At 40.3% G+C, this 25,422-nt stretch overlaps 1 protein-coding gene across 7 annotated transcripts in view; it reads left to right on the top strand.

The window, feature by feature from the left end:
- The window catches only part of NBEA (neurobeachin), a 536,299-nt gene extending 513,930 nt beyond the window's left edge, over positions 1 to 22,369 (top strand). For 6 of the 7 annotated variants that reach the window (XM_031465874.2, XM_064493205.1, XM_064493203.1 and 3 more), the window contains 8 exons: positions 342 to 534; positions 2,539 to 2,610; positions 4,473 to 4,628; positions 5,162 to 5,332; positions 15,615 to 15,716; positions 17,640 to 17,836; positions 18,528 to 18,679; positions 20,522 to 22,369. In XM_031465874.2, coding sequence (XP_031321734.2) covers positions 342 to 534; positions 2,539 to 2,610; positions 4,473 to 4,628; positions 5,162 to 5,332; positions 15,615 to 15,716; positions 17,640 to 17,836; positions 18,528 to 18,679; positions 20,522 to 20,612 — 1,134 coding nt within the window. In that variant the 3' untranslated portion in view covers positions 20,613 to 22,369. Of the gene's footprint in view, positions 1 to 341; positions 535 to 2,070; positions 2,367 to 2,538; positions 2,611 to 4,472; positions 4,629 to 5,161; positions 5,333 to 15,614; positions 15,717 to 17,639; positions 17,837 to 18,527; positions 18,680 to 20,521 lie in introns of those variants that run through there. The other variant, XM_064493206.1, reaches the window with a different exon arrangement.
- Positions 22,370 to 25,422: the final 3,053 nt, after the last annotated feature.

Genomic DNA, 25,422 nt, shown 5'->3' with positions numbered 1-25,422 from the left:
CAGTGTCAGTATCTGACTGGACTGATTTTTTCACCAAAATGATGTTGTAACTGCATTGAGTGATTATGCAACATCACGTGGATGTATCTATAAGCTAATGTCTCCTATCGCCGTGTGGCGATACCTAAACTGCGGCTGGTCGTTAATTATCGGGGGTCCTCTCTCAGTGACTCCACAGAGTCCCTGCTCACGTCTCTGCGCCATCCCTCAGGACTAGCGTTCCGATGGCTCTGCTCTGTTTGTGCTCGTGCTAGCCTGTTGTAACCTCGTTCTCCCAGAGCTTTCACTAACTGTGTTATTCCTTTTGTTTTCTCCTGCTCTCTTCCCTTTCTATTCAACAGTGTTTCCTTCCACAGAGTCCACTCATGTTTAAAGATCAGATGCAACAGGATGTGATCATGGTGCTGAAGTTTCCATCAAATTCTCCAGTAACCCATGTGGCAGCCAATACCCTCCCCCACCTGACCATCCCTGCGGTGGTGACTGTGACCTGCAGCAGACTGTTTGCGGTGAATCGATGGCACAACACAGTAGGTAAGTGTGCCTGAGTGAGTCACTTGCTAACAGGGTCTTAAAAGCTGGGATCAAGTTAAGGGAAGATAAGTGTGCTGGGAGCTCACGAGTTTGCCAAATTAGCTACAAAAAGCAGCAGAGTGAATAACTGCTAAACCTAACTAAACACCTCCAGTCTGTCTTATTCACGGCTGCTGTATCTTAGTGCCTCACAGAACGCTTGGCTAATGGTTAAGAATCAAATAAATATTTGATCAACTGAAGCAATTCTACAAATAACTCAGGTCTCCCTACCCTATTTGAGTGCTAACCCCCCAGGAAAAAGAAAAAGAACAAACACTTTTATGACATATTAAACAAAAGTGAGTTTGAATTTGGATTTTCTAGATAACGGTTTCGAATCCTCTTTCATCCACTTCATTAAGTTATTTAGCAAATATTGGACCACTTTGCGTCAAGTGTTCCTGGGCGCTGGGAGGGTAGCAACAAACAAGACAAACGACATCTCTCTCTTTGTAGAGCTTAGAATCTTTGAGAACAAACAAAATCAGAATTGTTCGGTGATTTCATGTGTGTTTTCTCCGAACTCATTCCTGAAGTTTCCAGCCAGTACATCTTGAAGTGATACAATTCTGTTATAAAAATTAGGCATGTTGATACTTGTTTAACCAGGACAGGAGTGAATGTGACTAAGTGATTTAGTTGGCCCAGTTCACCACTTAAAATCTCCCTGGAACCCCTGGACTCCCACTGTCTCTAAGACTGAGTGGATGAGCCATGCTGAATTAACCTGAATCTTTCTATTCTACTGACTTCTGCATCGCACTGAAAAATAGAGTGACTTGTAGATTAGTCGCCTAAGGGTTTCTCAATGCCCCTATTTTATGGTTATTGGTGATGTTTTCAACATGAGGTAGAACGACTTCCATTCTATCAGAAATATGCAGCAGACATCTTTTAAAAATATGACTTTATTATTCACAGGAATCTTAGCCTCTAAAAACATTTTACATTGAGAGAAAGCTGGAAAGAATTAATTTTTTTTCTTTAGAATTGGTCAAAAGTATTATATGTTATACATATGCATATACATGTAAAAAATTATGATCAGTGTACTCAATCAAGCTCTAAACATTAATCCTCCGAAAGTAGATTTTATTTTAAGATTTTAAGTGTAGCTTAGTTTTATATCTTCAGTTGACTTGCCAACTACTGAAAGAAAGTCAGCTTGGTTGGGCGCCCCGTCTTCCCCTCCCCTGGCCCAGGTGGGCAGGTGCTCTCACCCACCTACTCGCAGGCATGGCCTCTTCTTAGATTTCAGGCTCACTGATTGCCCAGCAGCCTTAGGTCTCTGATGGGTTCGAGAAATGTTACAATCTTCCATTTTATTCAGCTTTTCTTGTTGTTAGGATAACAGCACTCTTCCTCGCTTTCTGCATCTTAAGTGAAAACCATACCAGCAGTCTTGTTGTGATTTTTGCTTAAGACCGTCTACAAAATTTCTGTCCTGTATTTACGCTTTGTTTTTGTTTGTTTGTTTTTGTTTTTGTTTTTTAGATTCCACATATGAGCGATCTCAGAAATAGACTCACAGACAGAGAATACAGACTTGTGGTTACCAGGGGAGTGGAGGGTGGGAAGGGATAGACTGGGATTTCAAAATTGTAGAATAGATAAACAAGATTACACTGTATAGCACAGGGAAATATACACAAAATGTTACGATAACTCACAGAGAAAAAAATGTGCCAATGAGTGTGTATATGACCATGAATGACTGAAAAATTGTGCTGAACACTGGAATTTGACACAACATTGTAAAATGATTATAAATCAATAAAAACTGTTAAAAAAAAAAAAAGACCGTCTACAAAAACATGTTGTGGGACTGAATCATTCTTACAGTAATTTACCAAATAATTTTTAAGCAAATCTGTATTTTGCGTAATCATAAAACACTGCTTATTAGGAAATTTCTCCTTTCTGAGAATTTTATGGTCATTTTCTCTTTTAATTCATCATCAGGCCTCAGAGGAGCTCCAGGCTACTCCTTGGATCAGGCCCATCATCTTCCCATTGAAATGGATCCGCTCATCGGTATGTTAACAACAAAAGTGCATTTTCACACTGCTGCCTAGCCACGGACTCCTATGTGGTTACTTATCACCAGTGATAGTTGAATAGTATTTTTCTTCTGCCACAAAATTCATGTGCAAAGACCGTCAAATTACCATCAAGGAGCCGTAAGAAGCCATCTAAGAACTCTGTGGTATTAAGACAATTATTTGTGGCGTTTTCTTGGTATTTTAGGAGGTCACTTAGGTTGGCAAACTAAACTAGGCAAAGAACTCCAAAGTGTTCTTTCTCCCAGCCTCAGCTCTTCTTTAACAAGTTCATATTATTTGAACTATATAAGGACCCAAAGCTATTATTAGAGAAAACTAATGCTGAAGAATATATTTGGTGGAAATCTCCAGTAGGGCTAAACATTTTTCTTAGGGTTCATATGAATTGTAAACTCAGGAGCTGTAACTCGTCACAGCAGATATTCCAAGTGTTTTTGAATAATCACACCTATTTATTAGCTGTACGACTCAGAGCAAACACCTTCATCTTCCTGGGCCTTAGTTCACATCTGTGAGATGGTTGCTAATAATGTTTGCTCTGCCTATCTCATGGGCTCGTAGAGAGAACTAAATTAGAAAAAAACTGAAAACGGCATGAAAAGTTATAAAGCCATGTACAAGTTATAGTATTTTTTCTTAGATTAATTCACTCTTCCTCTTTGAACCCAGAAGTAAGATGAGAGGCAGCCGTTTAGTTTGGTTACTCATCCTCCTACACAAACTAGCATTTACATGCTTTTGGGAGGATACACCCTTAGGACGAGGAATATTTTTAGAGCCGAGTCTAGCTGTTCCTCTGCTGAAAAGATGTTAATAATCACATACAGCTAGAGTGTAACCATGGAAAAATTAATAGCTGTTCTCTAATTAATCAAGGACCAATGACATAGTTCTCCAGTGACTCGGGAGCCTCTCATTTTCTCTTCCTTTGCTGGTTTTTTTTTAAGTAATTTTTTATTTTTACTTTCTCTTGTAATTATTATTACAGTGTCAGTCGATATCCACAGAGTAGCACTTAGATTTAATTGGTGTTAGAAAGCGATGGTGATCTCCTACATCTGCATTTTCTGTTTAAGAATTCAGCCCAGGGATTTAGCCTGAAAGGACGCTGTGGAGTAAGGGACAGGCTGGCATACAGACAGGCACTAGGGAAATCAGCTGGCGTCTCTGAGTTCCTGACTTTGTTCAGATTCAATCCCAGGGCTACCCGCTGATTCTCTGCCTGTCTCTTTGCTCCCCAGTCCCTCTCCCATCTTTCTTATTCCTCTTCTCCCCTGCCAGCCCGTTCTGGAAAGGCTTCTGTTTGTTGACAATCCAGGTCTTTAAAGTTGCTGACCTAAAGCTCCCTGAGGGGCTGCCGACATAACATGCCCCTTGCTCAAACCCCTGCTTTCTTCTTCTCACGTGAATTGTAAATGCCATCAGAAAATGACAGGTGGGGGCAAACAGTAAGACATTTTTTCCTTCTATAACATATTTCATACAGTATTTATTCCTCATTATTATTGAATTTGTTGGACACCACTGAACTTGTGCGTGGTGAACATCTATTGAATTAAACGCATTTTAATATTTTTATTATGTTTCAAATTCCTATCAGTGGAGGAAGAACTTAAACTTCCAACAACTTCTAAATATATAATATGGTTCATAAATAATCACTGCTACTAAAAAGTTTCTATTCCTCATGGGGAAATCGTAAGATCTTAACAACTTTTCTAGCCTTGAAAACCCATTCCTAGATAAATAAAGCATAAAAATATTCCTTCTATAAGAGCTTACTGGAACTCTTGGGGGGTCTTCCCTTGAATTCTTTTCTCTGTTTATGTTTAGCCAATAACTCTGGCGTGAACAAGCGGCAGATCACAGACCTCGTTGACCAGAGCATACAAATCAATGCCCATTGTTTTGTGGTCACAGCAGATAATCGCTATATTCTTATCTGTGGATTCTGGGATAAGAGTTTCAGAGTTTATTCTACAGAAACAGGTAAATTTAAGCATGAAATGCCTTATCCTCTTCAAAATGTCCACTTTTACACCCAAAGCTTCATATGAAATCCTACTTAATAATGTAGGCATTTTTATCTTGAGTGCCAAGACTCAAATTAAATGTACACATTGTAAGTAACTGACTACTTATAATTCCATCCACTGTGAACTTTAGCGTGAGCTGAGCCCTGAGTTCACAGGACAAGTGGTACTGCTATCTCCTTCCCCAAATCAGATCCAGTAAAAGACCTTAAGCCTCCCCTTAGTCTGGCCCAAACCCTGGGGAAAAAAATCACGAATCATGATTGTGTTATTTTATAAGTTCTTTCCTTAAAAAAAAAATCCCAAGTGACATTCTTGTATCATTTTTTTAGAAGCCATTCAAGAAACCAAATCTGTAGCTAGATTTGAATTACCTTATAAGTGGACTGGTCTATAGAATCACTTTTCACAAATCTAAAATAAAGTTAAGCTTATTACCATTTAATGAAAAATAACAAATGAGTTCAACCTGCCATTTCTGTGTTTCAGGGAAGCTAACTCAGATTGTATTTGGTCACTGGGATGTGGTCACGTGCTTGGCCAGGTCTGAGTCATACATCGGTGGGGACTGCTACATCGTGTCTGGGTCGCGGGATGCGACCCTGCTCCTCTGGTATTGGAGTGGGCGACACCATATCATAGGAGACAACCCAAACAGCAGTAAGTATTTGTCTAGAATTGTCCTCTCAGACTGTAAATTCATCTAAATATATTTTGCCTTTTTTATTTCCCTAATAGTTTTTCCCGGGGTTGTAAGAATTTTAAAATATGAAAGCTCAAGTGGCAAACATCTCATTGGAATGTAGCTATGTCCAAAGTGTAAAACAGAGCAACTTCTATGCCCTTCAGCCTGAGGAAGCCCTCACGTCCCCTCACACGGGCCCTCTGCTCAGCTGCCTTCCTCTATCTCCAGATGTCCTCATCCTCCAGAAATTTCCTTCCGTGTCACCTAGTCTGTTCAACTTCCTGTGATTTCTCTCAGCTGAGTATAGTCACTCCCTTCTGTGAATTTCCGGAAGATTTTATTTGTGCCTCCATGAGGACACTCACTACTTTCTACCACAGGGTGTCGTAAATATCTCTGTTTGTTTATTTAACAATGATTGAGTACCCTCTTCAGATTAAGCGTTGGGGAGGCAAAAACTGAATATGATGATTTCTTTGCTTGGGATGATTTCCTGAGTGTTTTCTATTCAAAAGTGCTCCCTAAAATGTGCTGTAGGAAACAATGGGAGGGAATCCAGAGTGAAGTAATTTTAGAAAACACCCCACACACTCTCGCCCTCAAGGTGAGCTCTGAACGTTGTACGCAAATGAATCTTTTGACATTTGTGTCACTCACAGCTTCTCAAACGTGTTTTCCATGGAACATTTTGTTCATGAAAGAGCCATTATTATTCCTTGGAGCTGCCATTCTGAGGAAACACGGAAGTGGACCATGAGTCCCTTCTTCCCGTCTTAAGTCTCTGGTGCCCGGCACAGAGACACACGTAATAGGTTTTCAGTAAATATGGTGAAATGACCAAAGAACTACATACGAGATTTCCTAGAAACAATTACTGTTTTTAATGACCAAACTTTCAATAGTTCAAATGCACCTATTTCCTGTAAAATAGAGAATGACTTCTGTAAAGTGTTGATAATAGCAAATACCTAAACCAGGGTTATTCTGATCGTAATTCATACAGTGGTCACAGCTTCAATGGTGCTCCAGAATAAACTGAAACATGAGTTTGGGCATATTGATGACAAAACAGAGGTAGGAATTTCCCAGGAATGCTGTGTATCTGCCAGTGAAACTTTGTAAGAGTAGGTGAGAGATGGACAAAAATACCGTGTCGCAACTGCATGCCTGGTCTGTTCAGCCTTTGAGAGAGCTGGGCGCAGAGCCCAAGCTGTCCAGCCACCCTTCAAGTCCCACCCACCCCCAGCTCTTACGTGTTTTGACAGGAATACTGAAAAAGAAATAAATGGCTTTCAGTTGATAGGAGCAAAGGCCCTATCATAGGTCCTGATGAGTATGATACATACACATACGAAGGTAGTGAGAGAGTGAGCTAGGTGGCCAGGTGATGTGTGATGTTTCGGCCCTGTTGCCCACAGCTAGAGGGGAGGAACAGTAGATGAAGAAACTAAAAGTGCAGTATGGAAGTGGTGTCTCTTAACAGTGAGGACACTGAATAAGAGAAAGTGTGTGGATTGTACGTTTCAGCCTCTGCTCTGAGCTGTGAACTAAAATGTGATTGATACTGGTCTGAAGAAAACACATATTCAGTGTTGCTTGATTTCCAACCAACTCAAATAATTAGCTACCAATTATATGTTATAGCAAACATCATACTCTGAATACTGATAAGTTAACCTCCTAATTTACTCTTTTTTTAAACCATACCCGTAAAAAAAGAAACTTCATTTTTAGTAGAATTCTTGTGTATGTGTGTTTGTAAAAGACATTTGATCTACCAGTGTTGACTTTATTATTCTCAAGCATGGTACATTATCACATGTGTTTTATCTAAATGTATTTTTACATGTTTCCAAATTTCTGTTTCCAGAGTAGTGTATCATTCATTAGAATTAGAAGAAAAGTTGTGAAGCCCAGAAAGGCAGAGGATTTCACTACCCAGCACTAAGCAACAGGGCTGTGTGGTATCTTCCATCTGTTATTGACAAAAATTAGAAGTTATCGGATAGAGAAAATTTTTCTAAAGAAACAGAATAGTTTTTAAAATCCAATTAATTAACATCTTCAAAGTGAACCTCAGAAATGATGAAAATGATATTTCCAAAAAGAGAATTCATTTCTTAAAAACTACCAGCTGGTAGCAGAGAAGATACTTAATATAATGTACTGCTATGAGGTAAACAATTTTAAAGAAAAATGTCAATTATAGTAATTATCTGTTAACTACTTTATTTTCTAATGATCTTTTAAGCCAAATGATGATTAACAATTGATTGTAGGTATATTCCCTCACTTAGCAAGAAACGTTAAATGTAGTAATATTTAGTGCATTTAAAGTCCCTTACAACAGGAGCTCTGGAAATGGAAATGTTTATGTTAATGCTTAAGAACAGAATTGTGAATACTGGATTTATTTAAATGTAGCATTTCACTTAAACTTTAAAGACAAGATTATCCCTAAGAAATTATTGCAAAATATTATCCATAAAGTATTACCTCCATTTATAGGAACTTGTTTTTTATCAAAAACTGTTGTCATCATTATGAATCTAAAGGACTTCCATAAAACCCACCCTGCCAAGACTTCCTTGGGCGTTTAATGTGGGCATGTGTAGTATGGTTCCATTTTATCCATTATCCTTAACATAAAGGGAAAAAATACTCTTCTAGAACAAACTGGATGGGTACCTAAAGTAATAGTCAAGTGACAAGCATGTGGAATGCCTGCTGTGTGCTGGTACTGTCTTAGCAGCTGGGAGTGCTGGGTAGTGAAATCCTCTGCCTTTCTGGGCTTCACAAAGTCTATATTATAATGAGCACAAAACTGCTTTTCCTGCTTGGAAGTGCTGAGTGTATTGAGTATTACATGAATCATGAATTGCTATCAGATAATATTTTGTATCATAAGATCTTTGGGTATCCCCAAAATGCTGAATCTTACCTCTTGGGCACAAATTGAAGATTATGTAAAAACTGGTTTCAGCTTTTTATCATATATAGTAATAGTAAAAAATAATTAGTCACATTTAGTATGGCTTTGACTCGACTGATTGATGAGTCACTTAATCTGTTAAAATGGCCCACCTGGCAGCACATGTGTGCTTGCCTAGAGACCATATATATTGGTCAGTTCACTTTTTGTACAGGCAGAGCACACGCTGAACTGACCGTCACATCAGGGATCAGCCCTGGGTGTTAACACAGACTTAGTCCTTGCCATCAGAAAACTCACAATATGAGAGAAAAAGGGTTTTTTTCTTTTCTTTTTTTTTTTTTTTCCCTGATTCAGTTTAATCTATTCTAGCTACCAACTCACAGGTCAGAGAATCAGGCTATACGTGTTTTCTATCTCATAATGCATTGCTACTCAAGACCAAAAAAGCTAGTTACGTCTAAATTCATATTACAGTGTGTGACACAATGCCCTTAGGTTTTGAGGGTTGTATACATTAACCTAGACTTGAAGGGGGAAGTCCTAGCATGAAACATAATATCCTCATAGCTGTTAGAATTCAGAAATTGGTCTTGGTGTGGACACTGAATTCGCTTTGTGTGTCAGGGGCTGAATCATATATATTCAGCACAACACCATAACGTGATAGGATTCATTACTCACCTTATGTTCACATCACTGAAACTTTCCCGAGATAAATTCAAGTGCTTTAATATATGTATGTTTCTTTTGCTTTGTCATTATTATTTTTTTAACAGGTAGCTCTATTAGTGCCATAGAGGGGAAAAAATAAATAATGTTTGTGAATTTTTTTAGGTAGGCATAGAGTTTATGGTTTCCTTGTGTCAAACATATTGTTGTCACTAACTAGACATGTCATAAATAAGCCTTTTTCTAATTATTTCTATAGTGTTAATGAATTTGCTGCAAAGACAATAAGAACGTGTAAACCAATTATTACACAGAGTCTCAGACCATAAAAGAAATAAGCAAAGGCTGTCAGGCGTAGGTTCCAGTTGAATTATAGTTGTTTTATTAATATATTTAATGCAGATATTCATTGTTACTCTTTCAAACTTGTGATTTGAGCACAGACAGTTTTCTTGTAGATTGAAATAGGGTCCCCAACTAGATAAGAGAATTGCAGAGATGTGAGGGACAGCTGCTTTCATCTGAAACAGACTTCTACACAAATTCTGAAACTAATTTGGAAGTGATAAAAATTAATTTGCGCACTTTAATTGGAAGCAGGCTATCACATGAAAGAAGGGAGAGCAGAGCAGGCACTTTGTGCTAAAAGCTGATTGAATTTTTTGTCAGGCAGGTATCTTGGACTTGGCCGCTTATCCTCCTGAGCCCTTCTCTGCAATATGTTACAGCCCGTCTCTGACTGGTGTTCTTAAAAGGATCAATGCTATTCCTGTTGAATCCCTAGAGCCCCAAATTTCATTGATCTTGGGACTTGACATTTCTCATTACGTGCTGTAGCTTCCAACAAGATAGTCACAAGAGGGGCAAGTCAACATTGTCTCAACAGACGCTTAAAATACATGGGGACCTCAGCTCAAAATCCGGTCTGCATTGAAAGAGTGTGGTTTGAATGTTTATACCAGATGAGAGGTGCTTGATAGAAAGCTTGTTGAAAATGTTTACAGTCGTTGCAGCAGGAAACTTTGAAAGAGAATTTACTGTTCATCTTTTCATATCAAACCGACAAATGTTCATTGAGTAGTATGTGTAAGACGTTGTTGTCGTGCTTTTTCTATTTCACTTTTGAAAACAAGTCTTTTAGCTCCTGTGTGAGCATTATGCAAGCTCTGAAACGGGAAGCCTGTGGCGAAGGAGACTCCAGCTGTGCGCACACCCCTTCCCTGGGCTCCCATTGTGTGCGCTTCAGCTCTGGACACCCACCCTCCCGCCAGCCACAACCTGTCACTGAGCATCTGCCAAATCGCATCCCTCGCTTTGTCTGCATCCAGCCTTCTTTTAAAACGACCATCCTGGTGCCCAGCTCTATAGCCACCACTAACTAGTGGTGCTACAGGAGCTGAAGAAAGCCAGGACAAAGAACAGCCTAGAGATACTAATTTTATATATATATAAAATACATATATATGTATATATTAATTTCTCTCACTTCTCAGAGCAAAGACTCTTAGCTGGGGTTTAGGAAACGTTAAACCATCTTCTCATTAACCCTGAGAGGGAGCATGGTCAGGTGTGTAATAATTCTCACCTCACAGGGCTTTCTGATAACGTCTGTAATGTAACATCCCCAGCACGGGGCCCGCTCCACAGGACACCCCACGGCCCGCCCATCCCCTTGGCCTCACGTCGGGAGACTACAGAGTTCCTGACTAAGAAGGGGGCTGCTTGCCGCTCAGTTTCTGCTTTTCTTTTCCTTTTATGGAACTAAGGTGCAAGGGTCTTTGTCCTGGATCAGAAGCAGTATAAGAAACAAGAGTGCCTAATATGTTCGCATGATCGGAGAGCCTCAGCTCTTTGCCGGCAGGCTCTCCGGCATCACGCAGAACCTACTTCCTTGGGAGAGGCAAGTAGACTGTACTATTGATTATGTGGGGGTGGGAAAGGTGGAGCGGTAATGTACTGTGGCCTGGATCCAGGTTTAGGACTTCAAGGAAAGAGATCTGCCCTGAAACAACAGTGCTCAGAGGAAGGTGTGGTCAGTGTCCTCTCTGAAGAAGGGAAAAAACGACTTAGGGTGAATGAATAAATAGGTTTATCTCTATCTCGTACTTCTCATCAAGCACTCTGTGAGTGTACAATAAAGTGAAACCACATCATGGGACGTTTTCCAACCCGTGGAATGTTTTTATGTGGCTTAGCTTGTGACCTGTGGAAAATGCAGGCCCCAGCGTCTCTGGTACTTGGGCCAGAAACCATTGCAACAGCCCTCAGGTGGCTGGGGACCAGCATCTCAGTAAGGGACTCCTTACCAATGGGGTTCTTCTGAGCTATCCCAGCAAGTGTCAAACATAACTTGTTACAAATAAATCTTGCAATCAGAGTAGTGATGAAACTACTACACCCTTTGAAATCTCTTATTTTGGGATTTCAAGTCAAAAATCCATCATTTTTACGTAGGTATAAACATGAATGAAAATACCTTCTGCAGTGATTCTGCAGTAACTCAGCAAAGGTCACAGATAAAATCTGAATGTCGTATATCATCAAGAGGTTCATTTTCTGACTCCAGCGGAACCGCACTGAGGACTATAGAAAAACTGCTGGTTTTGTTTAGCTCTAATTCAGAAGGACCAAAGCTTCCCCTGTGCATTAGTAGTCCCATAAATGAGGTTCAAAATAATAAGAACCATGAGTAATCTTTACTTTGATCATTTCTCTGAACGCCATAGACGATCACGTGGAAGAAGCTCTCCTTGCCAGTTCTGTGTAAAGGGCAGCATCTAATACCTTTGTACTTTTCTCATCATCCATTTTAAAAATACTGAAATGGCTTATGATAAAAATGAGATGGAATCTGTGTATTGTAAGCCTTTTACATTTGGGGCTTCCAACTGCTTGCCTGTAAGGAATCTCAAAATTGGACGTGTTTGTTCTTTATCATGTATAGTAATTCCATCACACAGAAAGCTCTTCTCCTGAGGAAATGGCTGGGGAAGGAGGGCAGTGGTGCTGTGGTCCTTGGAGGGGAGATCTCACCTGCACCTCCCTCTGTGCGGGGCCCTTTAACCCTCAGCTACATCCATCAATTGTGATGTGACAGTGACAGAATATTCCTAGGATTTTGAATGATTGTTGGGGTGTGTGACATCTGTCCCTGGCAGTGAAATGAAATGCAGGAAATATGCTTTCTCCCTGCTGCCAGTTCCCCAACTCAGAAACCCCCAAATAACATTTTGTTTACTTTTCTATAGTTTAAAGAGGGAAACAGTGCTTTCAGAGGTCCTGTAAAATCCCCTAGGTTTCATAGTTTATTCAGATGATCTGGGGGAATTGTAATGAAACTTTAAACATTTTTAACTTTCTAAATCAGAGAGAAGCCTTTGAAAAATGTATTTCCTTATAGAAAATATATTACATGCATAAGAAATATTTTTACACATCTTTAAAATTCCCTGCAGTGGAACTAGATGCATTTTACTTTTTCTGTAGCGTATAAGGGAAAGCTTTACAAAACTCTGTATGAATTTTATTAAGCATATAATTGTAGGATTTTTAATTCATCAGTCTCTCCAAGGTAAAATAATCACTTAGAAAAATTAAGGATAATATTACACATAAAATACTATCAATAGTTAATCTTCATTTTGCTGGGGAATTCAGGGCATCTTTGAAGCATAATTTTATCAATTATATAAATATGTTTCAGACAAATCCAGTACTGCTGACAAATATAAGTGGGTACTCTGCCAATATTCAAACACAGTCTAACAAGGTGCATAAATTTAGAATAAGACGACACACTAACATGGGATTTCAGCTTCCCTCCCACATGCCATCCAAATAAGAAATTCCCCAAAAGCAAACTGGAAGCTGATGCACCTGAGAGAACTCAGAAAACTGTGAGCAGGTCCCGAGCAGACAGGAGACCAGTGGGTCTGCAGGAGGAGACACTGGTGGACCAGAGGGGAAGAGTGGTGGGTACCTCGCTGGGCACCTCACTGGGCATTTTAGTTACATGCTTTCTTCCCAGAATTTTCCATGACCTATTGTTGCCTTTGCTTCTGCCACTGTGGGGCAGGGAATTGGAGCACCAATCCAGCTGCTCAGGGCTGTGCATCTTGTCAGTGCCAAGGGAGGGGCTGCCCAGGAGGCAGGCACAAGTGCCAGTCCTCAAAGGTTCTCTCCTCCCACTGCCCCTCCACAGGGAGGGCCACGGGATTGCAAGAGGAAGCAGCGCTCAGAAAGCATAGAGCGTTTCTCTGAGAGATCAGATGGGGAAGGGGGGGGTCAACCCCATCCAGAACATGAGTTCACAGAGGAAAACAGGCAGCATGCAGGAACTCAAGCACTACACAGGCAAAATCACAAACTCAACAACCAGGTCAAGCGAATGAACAGAAGAGAAAAATACAGAACTTTTTTTTTTAAAGCGTAATATTCTCTAAAATATAAGGGGGCATTCAAGTTACTGGTAATGTTATTTCTTAAGCTAGGGGGTGAATACAAGGGAGTTCATTTTGTTCGCTTAGTCTTCTATATGTGCTATAAATATTTAACATGTAATTAATGTTTTTTATTTAATTCTAAAAACAGGAAAATACAGGTAGTGGTGTGGAAGCTGCCAACTTGAGTTTGTGAATTTCGATAAAAAATAAATTAGTCTATAATAATGTGTCTCAAACTTGAGTAATACACTGACCCCTTTTAAAGAGAACAAAATTGTCATTAACCACCCCCCCCCCCAAAAAAATCTCTGACTCTTTAGAATGTGTTCTTGGACTCCTTGGATCTAGTTTGAGAAACACTGACTTAATTAGCTTTTCTTCATTTTTAAGTATATTTCCATTTTAAATTGCCACAGCATAGATTTTTGACAGCAAAGAGAGATTTCATCTTTACAACTGGTTAAAAGTAGAGTATCATCAAAGTGCAAATCTGAAATGTAACATTTTTCATAGAACTTTTCACCCCCAAGAAAATATCCACAGATCCCAGGGTACATAGGCCATAATTTGATGAATAGGAAGAATTCTGGAAGAGTTGCAGTCACCAGACCAAGTTACAACATGCCTTTCCAAGCAGAAAAAGTAATGATCAGTGATACTGGCAACTTAAAATGAAATAATGATATTTTTATATACACACAAGGGCATATTTATATATTTATATATTAATACTTGCTCTTTGCTGAGATGATATTGTTGAATCAACTGAACAGTTACATACATCCCAGATAAACCAGTGTCGTACAATATGAGTCCACTAGAACTGTTTAAAACTTAAAAAAGAGAAATAGGCAATATAAGACATTGATAAGTGTGATGTTATTAATGGAAAGTGGAAATAGTTGGGTACAACACGGTATTAATAAATATTTGTGGAATCTGATCTGAGTGGTCCAGCTCCAAATGACATTGTAAATAAGCATTTCATGTCCTTCTTTGCGATCACCCGCCTTCAATGGAGTTTCACTTAAGAGTCTTTCAGGCCCTCATATCCTGCCCAGTATGGCCAGTGCTGGCTTTCTTTTCCCATCTACCAAAGCAGACTAGCACCACCCCCATGCACCTCCAGAATTCGTCTCTGACTTTCTGTTGTTTTCTTTCCTCCACACTTTTGCACCCCAAGATGGTAGCCATCCCTCATCTCCATCTCAAAGTGGCTTCTCCAAATAAGACAGTATTGAGCATGTGCCCTTTCAGCTTTGTTGATCCTTCTTGCAGGCTTGCATGCATGCATTTTATTCACCAATATTCTGCTTTTCTTGTTCATTTGTATGCGGGTTTTTTGATCCCTCTTACACTCTGTGCATATACGTTTGTTCTTCCCACTTGTCATTGTTGAGTGCCTCTGGTGGTCAGCCTGTGGAAGATGTGCTGTGGTTGTTTCATGGGTCCCAAATCCTAGCCCGCTGAGAAGCACGCCTGTCACTTCGAAGGCGTGCACTTAGTACAGAGGTGACAGCACGCGGCAGGCAGAATGCTTGCAGCTGGACTTCCTGAGCTAGGTTCACACCAATAAAGTCAAGTGGAGAATTAAGATGATCATCTGATCATCTCTTCTTCCTTTCACTGCTTTCCTCCCCTCCCCCAACCAAAAGGCAAAGCACCACAGGCTGTTTTGTTGAAGATTTTTAAGGAGCATTTTTAAATGGATATGAACACAGGTTTGAAAACTACCTAGCTCTGAGTTCAGTTCTAACACTTGCTCCTTTATGAAAGTGTACACATTGATTAACTTTTCAAAGCCGTGGCTCTCTAGGCTATAAAATAGAAATAATAATTGTACCGTCCTCATATGAATCTCGTAATTAAATGAGATTACTCATGTAAATGCTTTGACAGGCTTGATTTCTATTTCTTAATAATAATCAGGAAGAAAAGAATAGCTCTCACCCCTATCATGGTGTCATAAGCACATCACATTTGTTGACTTACCCAGTCATCTAAGCAACCTGTGTAAGAGGTACAGGAGTCGTCCCCATTTTTATGGATGAGGAAGCAGCAGAGAGGTTACGTAACAGGCTCATGGTCACACAGCTAGTAAGTGTCCTTACTAAACATTAGTGATTCTTATTTTAAATGTTTGGTTTAATGGTGTAGCTCTTCATTTCTGCTCTTGGTCTGTAGTGACTCACTGCTGCTGTTTCCTTGCAGGTGACTATCCTGCCCCAAGAGCTGTCCTCACCGGCCACGACCATGAAGTTGTCTGTGTTTCTGTCTGTGCAGAACTTGGACTTGTTATCAGTGGTGCTAAAGGTCAGAAGACAGTTCTTTCATTTTCGGCCTTTAAAAACTGTACTATTCTCATGAGGTAACCGTGATTTATGATTTATTTCCTTTAGGAGGCTCTTCCTAGACAAAGGTAATCCCTAGGTTCTTTACAGCTGTTCAGTTTTATTATTTATTATAACATTTGCTAGTCCTAACATAAAATACACATAAAATTTTATGTAGTGTCTTGTGGTCACCAGCACTCTAGCCAGAACACTGGTAAATTAAACTGCAGCATATCCGTATGATGCAGTCATTAAAAATAACATTTAAAAGATAAGGGAAAGATACCCAGAACGCGGGGTGGGGGGGCAGTCACGGCGGTGGGGGGATCATGAGGGGGTCAGGTTGCGCATCAGATACAGCCTTGGATCCACCCGCTGCACGAGTCATCTTCTCAAGGCCTGGGGCTGTGTAGAGGTAGGTGGGAAAGGAAATACGATTACTTAGTTCTTTTGACTTTTTGTGGTAGAAGTATTGTTTGGGGCAAAGTCAGGGAACTTGGATTCTAATTCTGGCTCAGATTCCAGTTCTCCATGGGAAGTTCTGGGGCAGGAAGGAGCGTAATGCTTGGGAGGAACTGAAAGGAAACCAAAGGGGCTGAGGTGAGGACACCACAGAGTTAAGGAGAGAGAAAGCGGAAGAGGTGGGGCCCGTGGCTCGAGGATCTGCGATTTGTATTTTACTTTGGGTATAGTGGGAAACTGCTGAGGTTTTTAGCCAGGTGATAAGATGATCAGATTAGGCGCTCATTCTGGCTGCTTGATAGATAATGGGTATCATGTCTGAAGGTAGGACACTGTGTTCTTCATTTTTGTATTTAAGAGTCAATAGCCCAGGAATGGACACACAGGATAATCTCAGTAAATATCTTTTAATGTCTGTTTTGGTAATAATATGTCTAGTATTATTCTATTATGTAAAGCTTAAAAAAAAAGAAAGGAAAATAAAAGACACATAGTACATATAAGAAAACAATTTTCTGTAGATGATGGTTGATGTTAGAGGTGATTGCTAGTTTTTTGTCTAACTCTTTGTATTTTCTATAATGCACACTTACTACTTTAGTCATCAGGAAGAATTTTATGTATAGCATTATAATGTCACTTGTTTTGTAAAATATATATTTCCTTGAATCAATTTATTGAAAAATAAGAATGTAATTCATACATAGTTTTTGTGCAGTTTTTTGGGGGGAGTGAGTAGGGGGACAGATAATACCAAACTGTATCAACCAATTATTTATATGAACTTGACTAATAAATCTTTTATCTTAACACAACTTCTACCTGGCAAAAAAACAATTGGAGCAGAATAAGTCACTCTCCGGACTACTTTCACATTCCTGCCTCACTCTTTGTTTATTTAAAAGACAAAAAGTGTTTTCTACAGTCTGAATTACTTGATTAATTTTCTTAATTTTGCCTTTTACATTTTATGCATAGACTATAGAAAAGGTAAAACTTATTATTTGTTAGTAATGTATGTATGTGGTACAATGTGAAAATTTTGATGATACTAAAGAAAGTTAGCAATTCTTTTGAAAATCGTCCTAAACTTTCTAAAGAAAATTTTCTAAAAGCAGATGAAGAGAAAACTGGGACATACAGTCTTTTATTCCCATGTAATGTATGAACTACATCCTTTTTAGTGAATATTTTCTCATAAAGGGAAAAAGCACGTCTTTACCTAGGTAAACGCTTGGAGGATACGTGTGTGTCACGGAACAGTATTTGTACTGTTTGGTTCTGATGAAATGTAACCTCGGCGCTTGGCTCTTGCCAGCATCGTTCTGTTCTTTTCCGCCTGCTTTCGACAAACCTGAGTGCGTGTCCAGGTGCGGTGTGCGGGCGCGATGTGACCGGTCATCGCCCGTGACTGTGCCCGTTGATGTTCCCCGCTCTGCAGAGGGCCCTTGCCTCGTCCACACAATCACTGGAGACTTGCTGAGAGCCCTCGAGGGACCGGAAAACTGCTTGTTCCCGCGCTTGATTTCTGTCTCCAGCGAAGGCCACTGCATCATCTACTACGAGCGCGGGCGGTTCAGCAATTTCAGCATCAACGGGAAGCTCCTGGCCCAGATGGAGGTCAGCGACGCGACACGGGTACGTGCGCACGCGGCGCGGGGCCGGATCCACGGGCTGAGACGCGGCTGTTTTACACTAAACGACTCATAATACATCTCTCTGGGGTCCAGACAAATGTGCAGTGGTTTGTAAAAGCATATAGATTCATGTGGATGGATGCTTTGAAAAACTCAAAGCTCATTTAATATCAAGTAATTAACGCAATGAATTAGACTTTGGAGATGACAGCTGTTGTTTGGTTAGAGGTCTGACTTAGGGAGACTTTCTTAGGCTCCTCTTACAAACAGTTCCTGCACTGCACCCCCTGACATTAAAAGCTAGTTTATTGTCAATGAATCTTAACTTTCGAAACCTAGACCAAAATTACGTACCCAATTGCCCATGACACACAAATGAATTTTAATTGCTGGTTTATCATTATTAAAAACTGTTTTGAAATATGCTTCTGCCATTTGTTCTAAAAGTCTTGATGCTGTTAATATTCTTTGGGACTTCTGTTATTTTATAATCTAAATTGGTTTTAATAAGATCTTTTGTTTACGTAAGAACTTTGATGAATTGCACATTGGAAAGTCTATTATAAAACTTAGATGGATGGCTAAAAGCAGATAATAATGACAAGGGACCTGTAGTAAGTGCATTTCAGTAGTGACTGTTGGTCATTTGGGAACCACGGAGAGAAACGGTTGCTTTTCTGCCCTGTCTGAAGGCCATTCTCCTGAGTAGCGATGGCCAGAACCTGGTGACCGGAGGGGACAATGGTGTGGTGGAGGTCTGGCAGGCCTGTGACTTCAAGCAGCTGTACATTTACCCCGGATGTGACGCTGGCATTAGAGCAATGGACTTATCCCATGACCAGAGGTGAGCCACGTCAGGGAGAATGTGATCACTTAAGAACTGTCTTCGGAAGTTCTTTATATTTTACCCAGGGTGAAATGTGCTGTGAATAAGAATCCAGCATCCAGATGAAAGAAAGACAAGCGCAGAAAAGGGTAAACTGAGGAGAGGAGTAAGTACCCTAAGAAGGGATTCTGGTAAGAAGGGAACAGAGGAAGAGAATAAGGGGGGGGGGGGGAAGAAATGGGTCTGAAGAAAGCCAGGCACAGCCAGATGCTGCCCCAAATGTGAAATTATCCCCACCAACTGCTCTGTCCTCAGATCCTTGCCTGGTCTCAGACAGGCCTCCTTGGTTTACATTATGTGGAAGAGACACATTTTTTAAAACAGAAGTGAGTCTCAGCTTGAGGCATAAGTCTGACTAATGAATTTCAGCCAAAGGCAGAGCGCAGACCACAGCTGGCCTCTGCTTTTAAAAATAGGAGGCGCTCGTTACTTGAAACAGTCCCAAACCCCCACTTTCTTACTCACGTATCTCTCATTTATGTGATTGGGTGGTATGTTACGTATTTCCCTAATACACTGTAATCTTTTCTTGGGAGGAGTTGATTTGGATGTTAACTAAGTGATATGATTTTCCAGTTTTCCTCAGTTTTCAACAGGAGTTTGTTATTTTCTAAAATTTGCCTTTGGGTTTATTATAAAGTGAAAAGAGTATTTGGACTATAAAGTCTAAAATTTCTAATTTAAAAAATAAAACTATAATCTGAATATGGTAATTTCTCATTTTCTGCTATATTTTAACAAATAAGAAAAGCTTATTAACCAACTTATTTCACTATTTGTATATTCTTTATAAGAGTACTGGTTTTAAAATATTATAAATATAAAGGCTTATATAATAAATTTAACAAAGCATCTTCACAGTATAGTAAAATGGTACTGAAGTCATCGAGAAAAACAATGGACTTTAAATTAGTTTGGGGAAGGGATATTTGATCTGCAGCCCAGCCTGTTTTAAAGAAGATTTAAGCAGCTTATTATTAGAGTGTTCCAAAATGCTATAGTCCATATTCATGATAAAGGGGAATGGTTTGCTGTGTCATTACTTGTGTATACAGGGGTGTTTCGAAGGTGTTTGATATTACATGTGTTTAAAAATTCTCCCTGATAGTCTTATTCATTCCCATATTCACATGGCAAACGTTTGTTGCTACCATCATGGATTAAGTACTGTGCACAGTCCTGAGGGTACATGACAAGATTACTGACCCAAAGAGCTCAAATACTCATTATGACTGTATATGAGGGAGGCAGGAGCAAAAGAAGGAAGTGATTCTCTCTTCTTGAGGGGTGCAGAGGGCAGGAAAGTCTTTGTAATAAGCTCTTTATCCTTCACTTGGCGTGGGGAGAGAGTGGAAGAGAGATGGTAGGCAGAGCTCATTCATGCTAGCAGTCTCCAGAGGAGTGAGGAAAGACACTGACCAACTTTCTATCTCTTTTTCAATCTCATCCTTAATTTCAGTCATTCTTACTGTTTTATGATGTCCCTGATATATGTTGGAACAGTAGCACATGACATGCACATAAGTTACAGATTGACAGAGCAACATATGGTGAGGCTACTCAAAAAGTGTTCATCTGATGAGTTATCCGATTGAAAGTTAATCAGCAGTTGGTCTGGCCGTCCAGGTGTTGGTGGGATTGATTCAGCCTCTCTCAGGAGAACCAAGAATAAATTTTCATCCTCTCTCAGTGCACAGGATTAAAACTTGGTGAACTTTGAGATCGTGCTGTTGTTTAGTAGGAAGTAGAACCATGTCAGGGATTTTGTGTCTCTCTTAACTACTGTCTCTGCTTTTCCAGGACTCTGATCACTGGCATGGCTTCTGGGAGCATTGTAGCTTTTAATATAGATTTTAATCGGTGGCATTATGAGCATCAGAACAGGTACTGAAGACAAATGAAGAACCAAAAGCCAAGTTCAAGCTGAGAGCACAAGTGCTGTGAGGAAAGGCAATATCTCTGGTGGAAAAAACTCGTCTACATCGACCTCCGTTTGTACATTCCATCCCACCCAGCAATAGCTGTACATTGTAGTCAGCAGCCATTTTACTTTGTGTGTTTTTTCACGACTGAACACCAGCTGCTATCAAGCAAGCTTATATCATGTAAATTATATGAATTAGGAGATGTTTTGGTAATTATTTCATATATTGTTGTTTATTGAGAAAAGGTAGTAGGACGTGTCACAAGAGACTTTTGACAATTCTGAGGAACCTTGTGTCCAGTTGTCACAAAGTTTAAGCTTTGAACCTAACCGGCATCCCATTTCCAGCCTCTTTTCAAGCTGAGAAAAAAAAAAAAACCCACGTTTGATACTTTGTACATCAGATGCATCTTATTTAAAGGGATACTTTTGTAAAAGTGAAACCTTGTATAAAGAACAAAACGTTTCTTAATTTTATTGTGGAGTTACAACTTGCATGTTCTTTAATCCTGATGTCTTGATGGAACAGGTGCATTCATGCTAGGAAATCGTAAGATCTGTCCAAGGACACAGCTTGTATGAAAGGATTGAATTTGGACTCAGTTAGTAATTGTTGACATTTTCACCAAAATATGGTTTGCACTTTTTAATCTAAATTCATCCCTTCTAAGTGAAATTTGCTCATAAAGCATTTGGATACTAAGCCATTACTTGCCATTTGGGGTACTTTATACAAAGAAAATTCAGCCTTACCCTTCATAATTTGAAGACACAGCAGAAAGGGGGCTTAGGGATGAGGTCCTGGTTTTGTTGTATAAATTGGAGTCCCGATCGTTAGTTCTGTAGTAATGACTTCCTAACTCCTGGGCAACTCTTCCAGAGTCATCCTGCTGGCTTAGTATGTGTACATTAGGGGAGGAGAATCTGATGCTAACTTTTGTTTGCTATTTTTTTTTTCTCTCTCTCTCTTTGGTTCTTGAATAGCTTAGTTTCTTTACTAATAAGTCAGACTTTATTATAACAATAACTGAAGTTATTCTTTTAGGTTCTTGTGAAATTCTCACCTAACGCCACATTCTTAAGCCTAAGGCACTTCATCTTTTCTGATATACAATGATGGCTGTCAAATGATTTTCCATACATTGTACTGATCAAGTTACACACCCAGGGGTATATACACTTTATTCATGTTTCTTCTTTGTATATTTGGTGACTGTATCGTCATAGATGTACATATTGTGTCGGTAGGGCTATGAGGCATGTTACAGGAATGTAATTTTCTCAGAATTTACACTCACTTGCAGTCCTTTATTTAAAAAGATAAAACAAGATAATGGGTTCTTTGTATTGGCACTTTGCACCAGAAACATATCATTATTTATTGATGTGATTACTTATTTGTTATCCACCTTGTACTAGTAAGTTTTAGCACTGAATTCCTTCTTCATTGTTGTTTGTATTTATGAGATTCTGAAATTCTGGGGGAATCGGCGTAATGATTAAGTTATTCATCACCAGGCTGTAAGCAATATCTTGAGTTTTGTAGCTTAGAATTGGGAAGATAATGAACATCTGGAAGACAAGTTCATTTCATCTCGAGATCATGGTGAAATATTTTGGATATATAAATTCCTTAAGCTATTGTAACCATGTTTTATTGCAAAGATGTAAAATATGCCAGATGTGTGTGAGTTGGAAATCAAAAAAAGAAAAATAAAATATGCAAAGAATTCACTGATTGTTTCACATTTCGTTGGACACTTCACTTCCATGCATTCATTATGTTGTCATACAAGTTTAAGAAATCAGCGTCACCTCGTATAAAGGCCGAGAGCATCTAAGAACATGAAATAGAGTCCTAATGAGGTCCTGTAATTTGCTGAAACATGAGCTGCTCTGCTTGGTCATCTGGCAGGGATTCGGGGCACCAGTGACCAGAGGCAAGCAGCCCTTGTTGTTTCTTCTGCATGGTCCACTCTGGGGGTTTGTTTCATGTAAAAGGAACTAAATGCAGGTGAAGGGTGTAAAGACCTATTATGTGAAAGTTACCCAGTAATGCTGTTTTCATTTGAGCCATGCTTTCTAGAGTTGATCACTGACCAGGCATGATGCAGGCGGGACGGGAGCAGCTGCAGACCGAAACAGGCGGGTGGCAGGAGCAGTGCGGAGGGGGCTTTGGTGGCTCACAGCAGCCTGGGCCGGCCCAGGGCGTGACAGACTGCAGGTGAGCTTCCATCCGCGTTCTCGGGACAGAAGGACACAACCAGCAGTAGCCTAAGAAGGACTTGCTACCATCTCTCTCCATCCCATCCCCAGACCAGACACCTGTCAGTCACCACCAGTCCGGGTGGCTCCCTCATCCCAGCCCGTCCTACAGCCCATCAGCCACTCATCGGTGTGTTACTACCTAGAGATCTCTTTAAACCGACTGCCCCTCTTCCAGAACCATCATCTCGACTGACACCAAAACCACCTGACCAGAATCTGGGCCTCACATCGGACCCCTCCCACTATACTCCACACTGCTACTGGAGGGTGTGGCTACACCCCAGCCCAGTCATCCCACCACCAGGCACCCTGCAGTGGCTTGCACATGTTCATAAACTCTGGTGGGTGAAAAATCACCTGGGGAGCTTATTTCTCATAGCAGAATCTAGGGCCCCATCCCCCAGGTGATTCTGATGTGGGTCACCCTGGGCACGCTGTCAACAATGACAATGTGAGGGGTGCAGTCCAAACTCAGTAGAGGAAACATTCTCACCTGTCCCTCCCTTGGCACCCTGCACCTCAGGCAAACCCACCTCCTTACACGTGGCTGATCACCACCCTGTACCTTGGTCCCTAGTATCATCTCCGCCCAGAGAGCTCCTTTTAGCTGGCACTACCTGGTGGAACTCCTTGTTGCAAATTGACCTAAACCAATTTGGTCACACACAATCTTTTTGGCAGGTAAAGGTAAGTCCCCAAACCCCACATCCTCACTATGTTATGAGGAAAACAATTTTCAGGTCCAATTTCTGCCACATTTGGAGATATTTTCATCCAACACATTTCATCTAACTCATTTTAGGAAGCAAGCATGAGCTCATTCATAGAACCCTTCTGTGAGCGTGGGAAACCAGTGTCTTTCTAGGTGATCTGACAACCGTTTACATAGAAGACACACTGAAAACACATGCACAAATATTCTAGAAGCAGGGTCCCATTAGCCTTGTAATGCCACCAGCAGCCAGAATCCTCCACCCTAGTCGTTTACGCATCAAGCCTTGGCCACCACCCCACGAGCACAGGCTAGGGACCTCAGTAGATTTCTACGCCTTGGTCATGGGGAGAAGGGAAAGGTCTCTACAATACTGCAGCCTGTGTATATTGAATTCACATACATTAAATACCACTAATTTCATCAGTGGTGCTAATTAAGAAGCCAATCATTTCCCTACTGAATACTCAGTCTTAGCTTTCACTACCATAAGCCATAACGCTTCTAGTCTCCTCTGAGATAAGGAAGCTGGAGCCCTGGTCCTTGACTTCACATTGACTTTACTGACTAAATGATCTGGAGTGTAAATTTCTGATTAGGGCGACTGACTGGCCCCTAGCATGCAGTCCATTAACACATACTGTCACATTGTCTATACTGGTAAATTACATCATAAAACTTCTACGATTGTCATGGTCCCATCCCTCCTCTGCGAGGCTTCCCCTGACCCCTGGGTTAGCTTCCTCACACCTGGTTTGTCCCTGTCACTGAGGAGTAGTGCATTGTCACAGCTTACTTGCCTCTCGTTCCTGTGAGCTTCTTAGCAATGTGACTCTTCTATCTTGTGGCCTTAGGACAGTGTTGGATTCAGAGTAGATTGTCAATAAATGTAAATTTGCTAAATCTATGGATAAACAGATGAATACGAGATCCCTGGGCAAAGTAGGCAGGAATGCTCAAGGGCCCACCCTCTTCCCACTGCCCTGATAACTGGAAGCCTCAGGCTGCCCTGTCCTGCCCTGCACTGTGGCCCTTCCAGAGAGCTCCACTCTCCATTTACCACCACAGGTGGTTCCATGTATTTTTGCCTTAGGCTTATTTGCTGTAAACATCTTTTCCAGGGATGTTTTCGCCACATAACTAATTGGTCATAAGGCAATTTTGCCATAGAAGATAATGAAAAATTAAAAGCGGCATTAGAAAGGACATAATGAAACACGAACTATCATCAACAAAATTTAAAAGACTTGCGAAACACAGATACTTGAATACATTTAAAACGTTCATAGATTCATGGCAATACTGCTCAAATACCTGATTTTATTTTGGAGGTTTTACCTAAACACTTGGATTTTAAGTCTCTCATTCGTACATTCGTAGTTTTTATACTTTTTTTTTTTTTTTTTTTTTTTTTTTTGCTCGTTGATTTATCCCCTCTTTTGGCACCGTAGTTTTTCGCTGAAGTGTCTTCCTACCTTAAAAGATGTATCAGCTATCAGTTTCCAAGTAGTAGGATGCATATTTGTAACTGAGCTTTGTTACAAGGGTAGTGAAAGCCGTGGACGCTGCCCTGTGTTCGCAGCATATTGTCACATGTCCCACGTCTGTCGATAGACTTTACAAAGTTCTATGGGAGATGTGGGTCCAATTCCACATCTTCCAGGTCCTCAGCCTCTTTCTCCTCTGATGTAATATGGTTCAGAATAAGAAACCAGCCCTTGGGCACATCGTCATCACCTGTCACAATTTTTGTATTATGTGTGTTAAACCAAACCGCCAACCAGTTCGCTTATGTTT

Source organism: Camelus dromedarius, chromosome 13, assembly GCF_036321535.1.
Source record: "Camelus dromedarius isolate mCamDro1 chromosome 13, mCamDro1.pat, whole genome shotgun sequence".
In the NCBI taxonomy this organism is placed as follows: domain Eukaryota; kingdom Metazoa; phylum Chordata; class Mammalia; order Artiodactyla; family Camelidae; genus Camelus; species Camelus dromedarius.
Note: the sequence above shows the minus strand (reverse complement) of the source record. Positions and strands in the feature narration are given on the sequence as shown.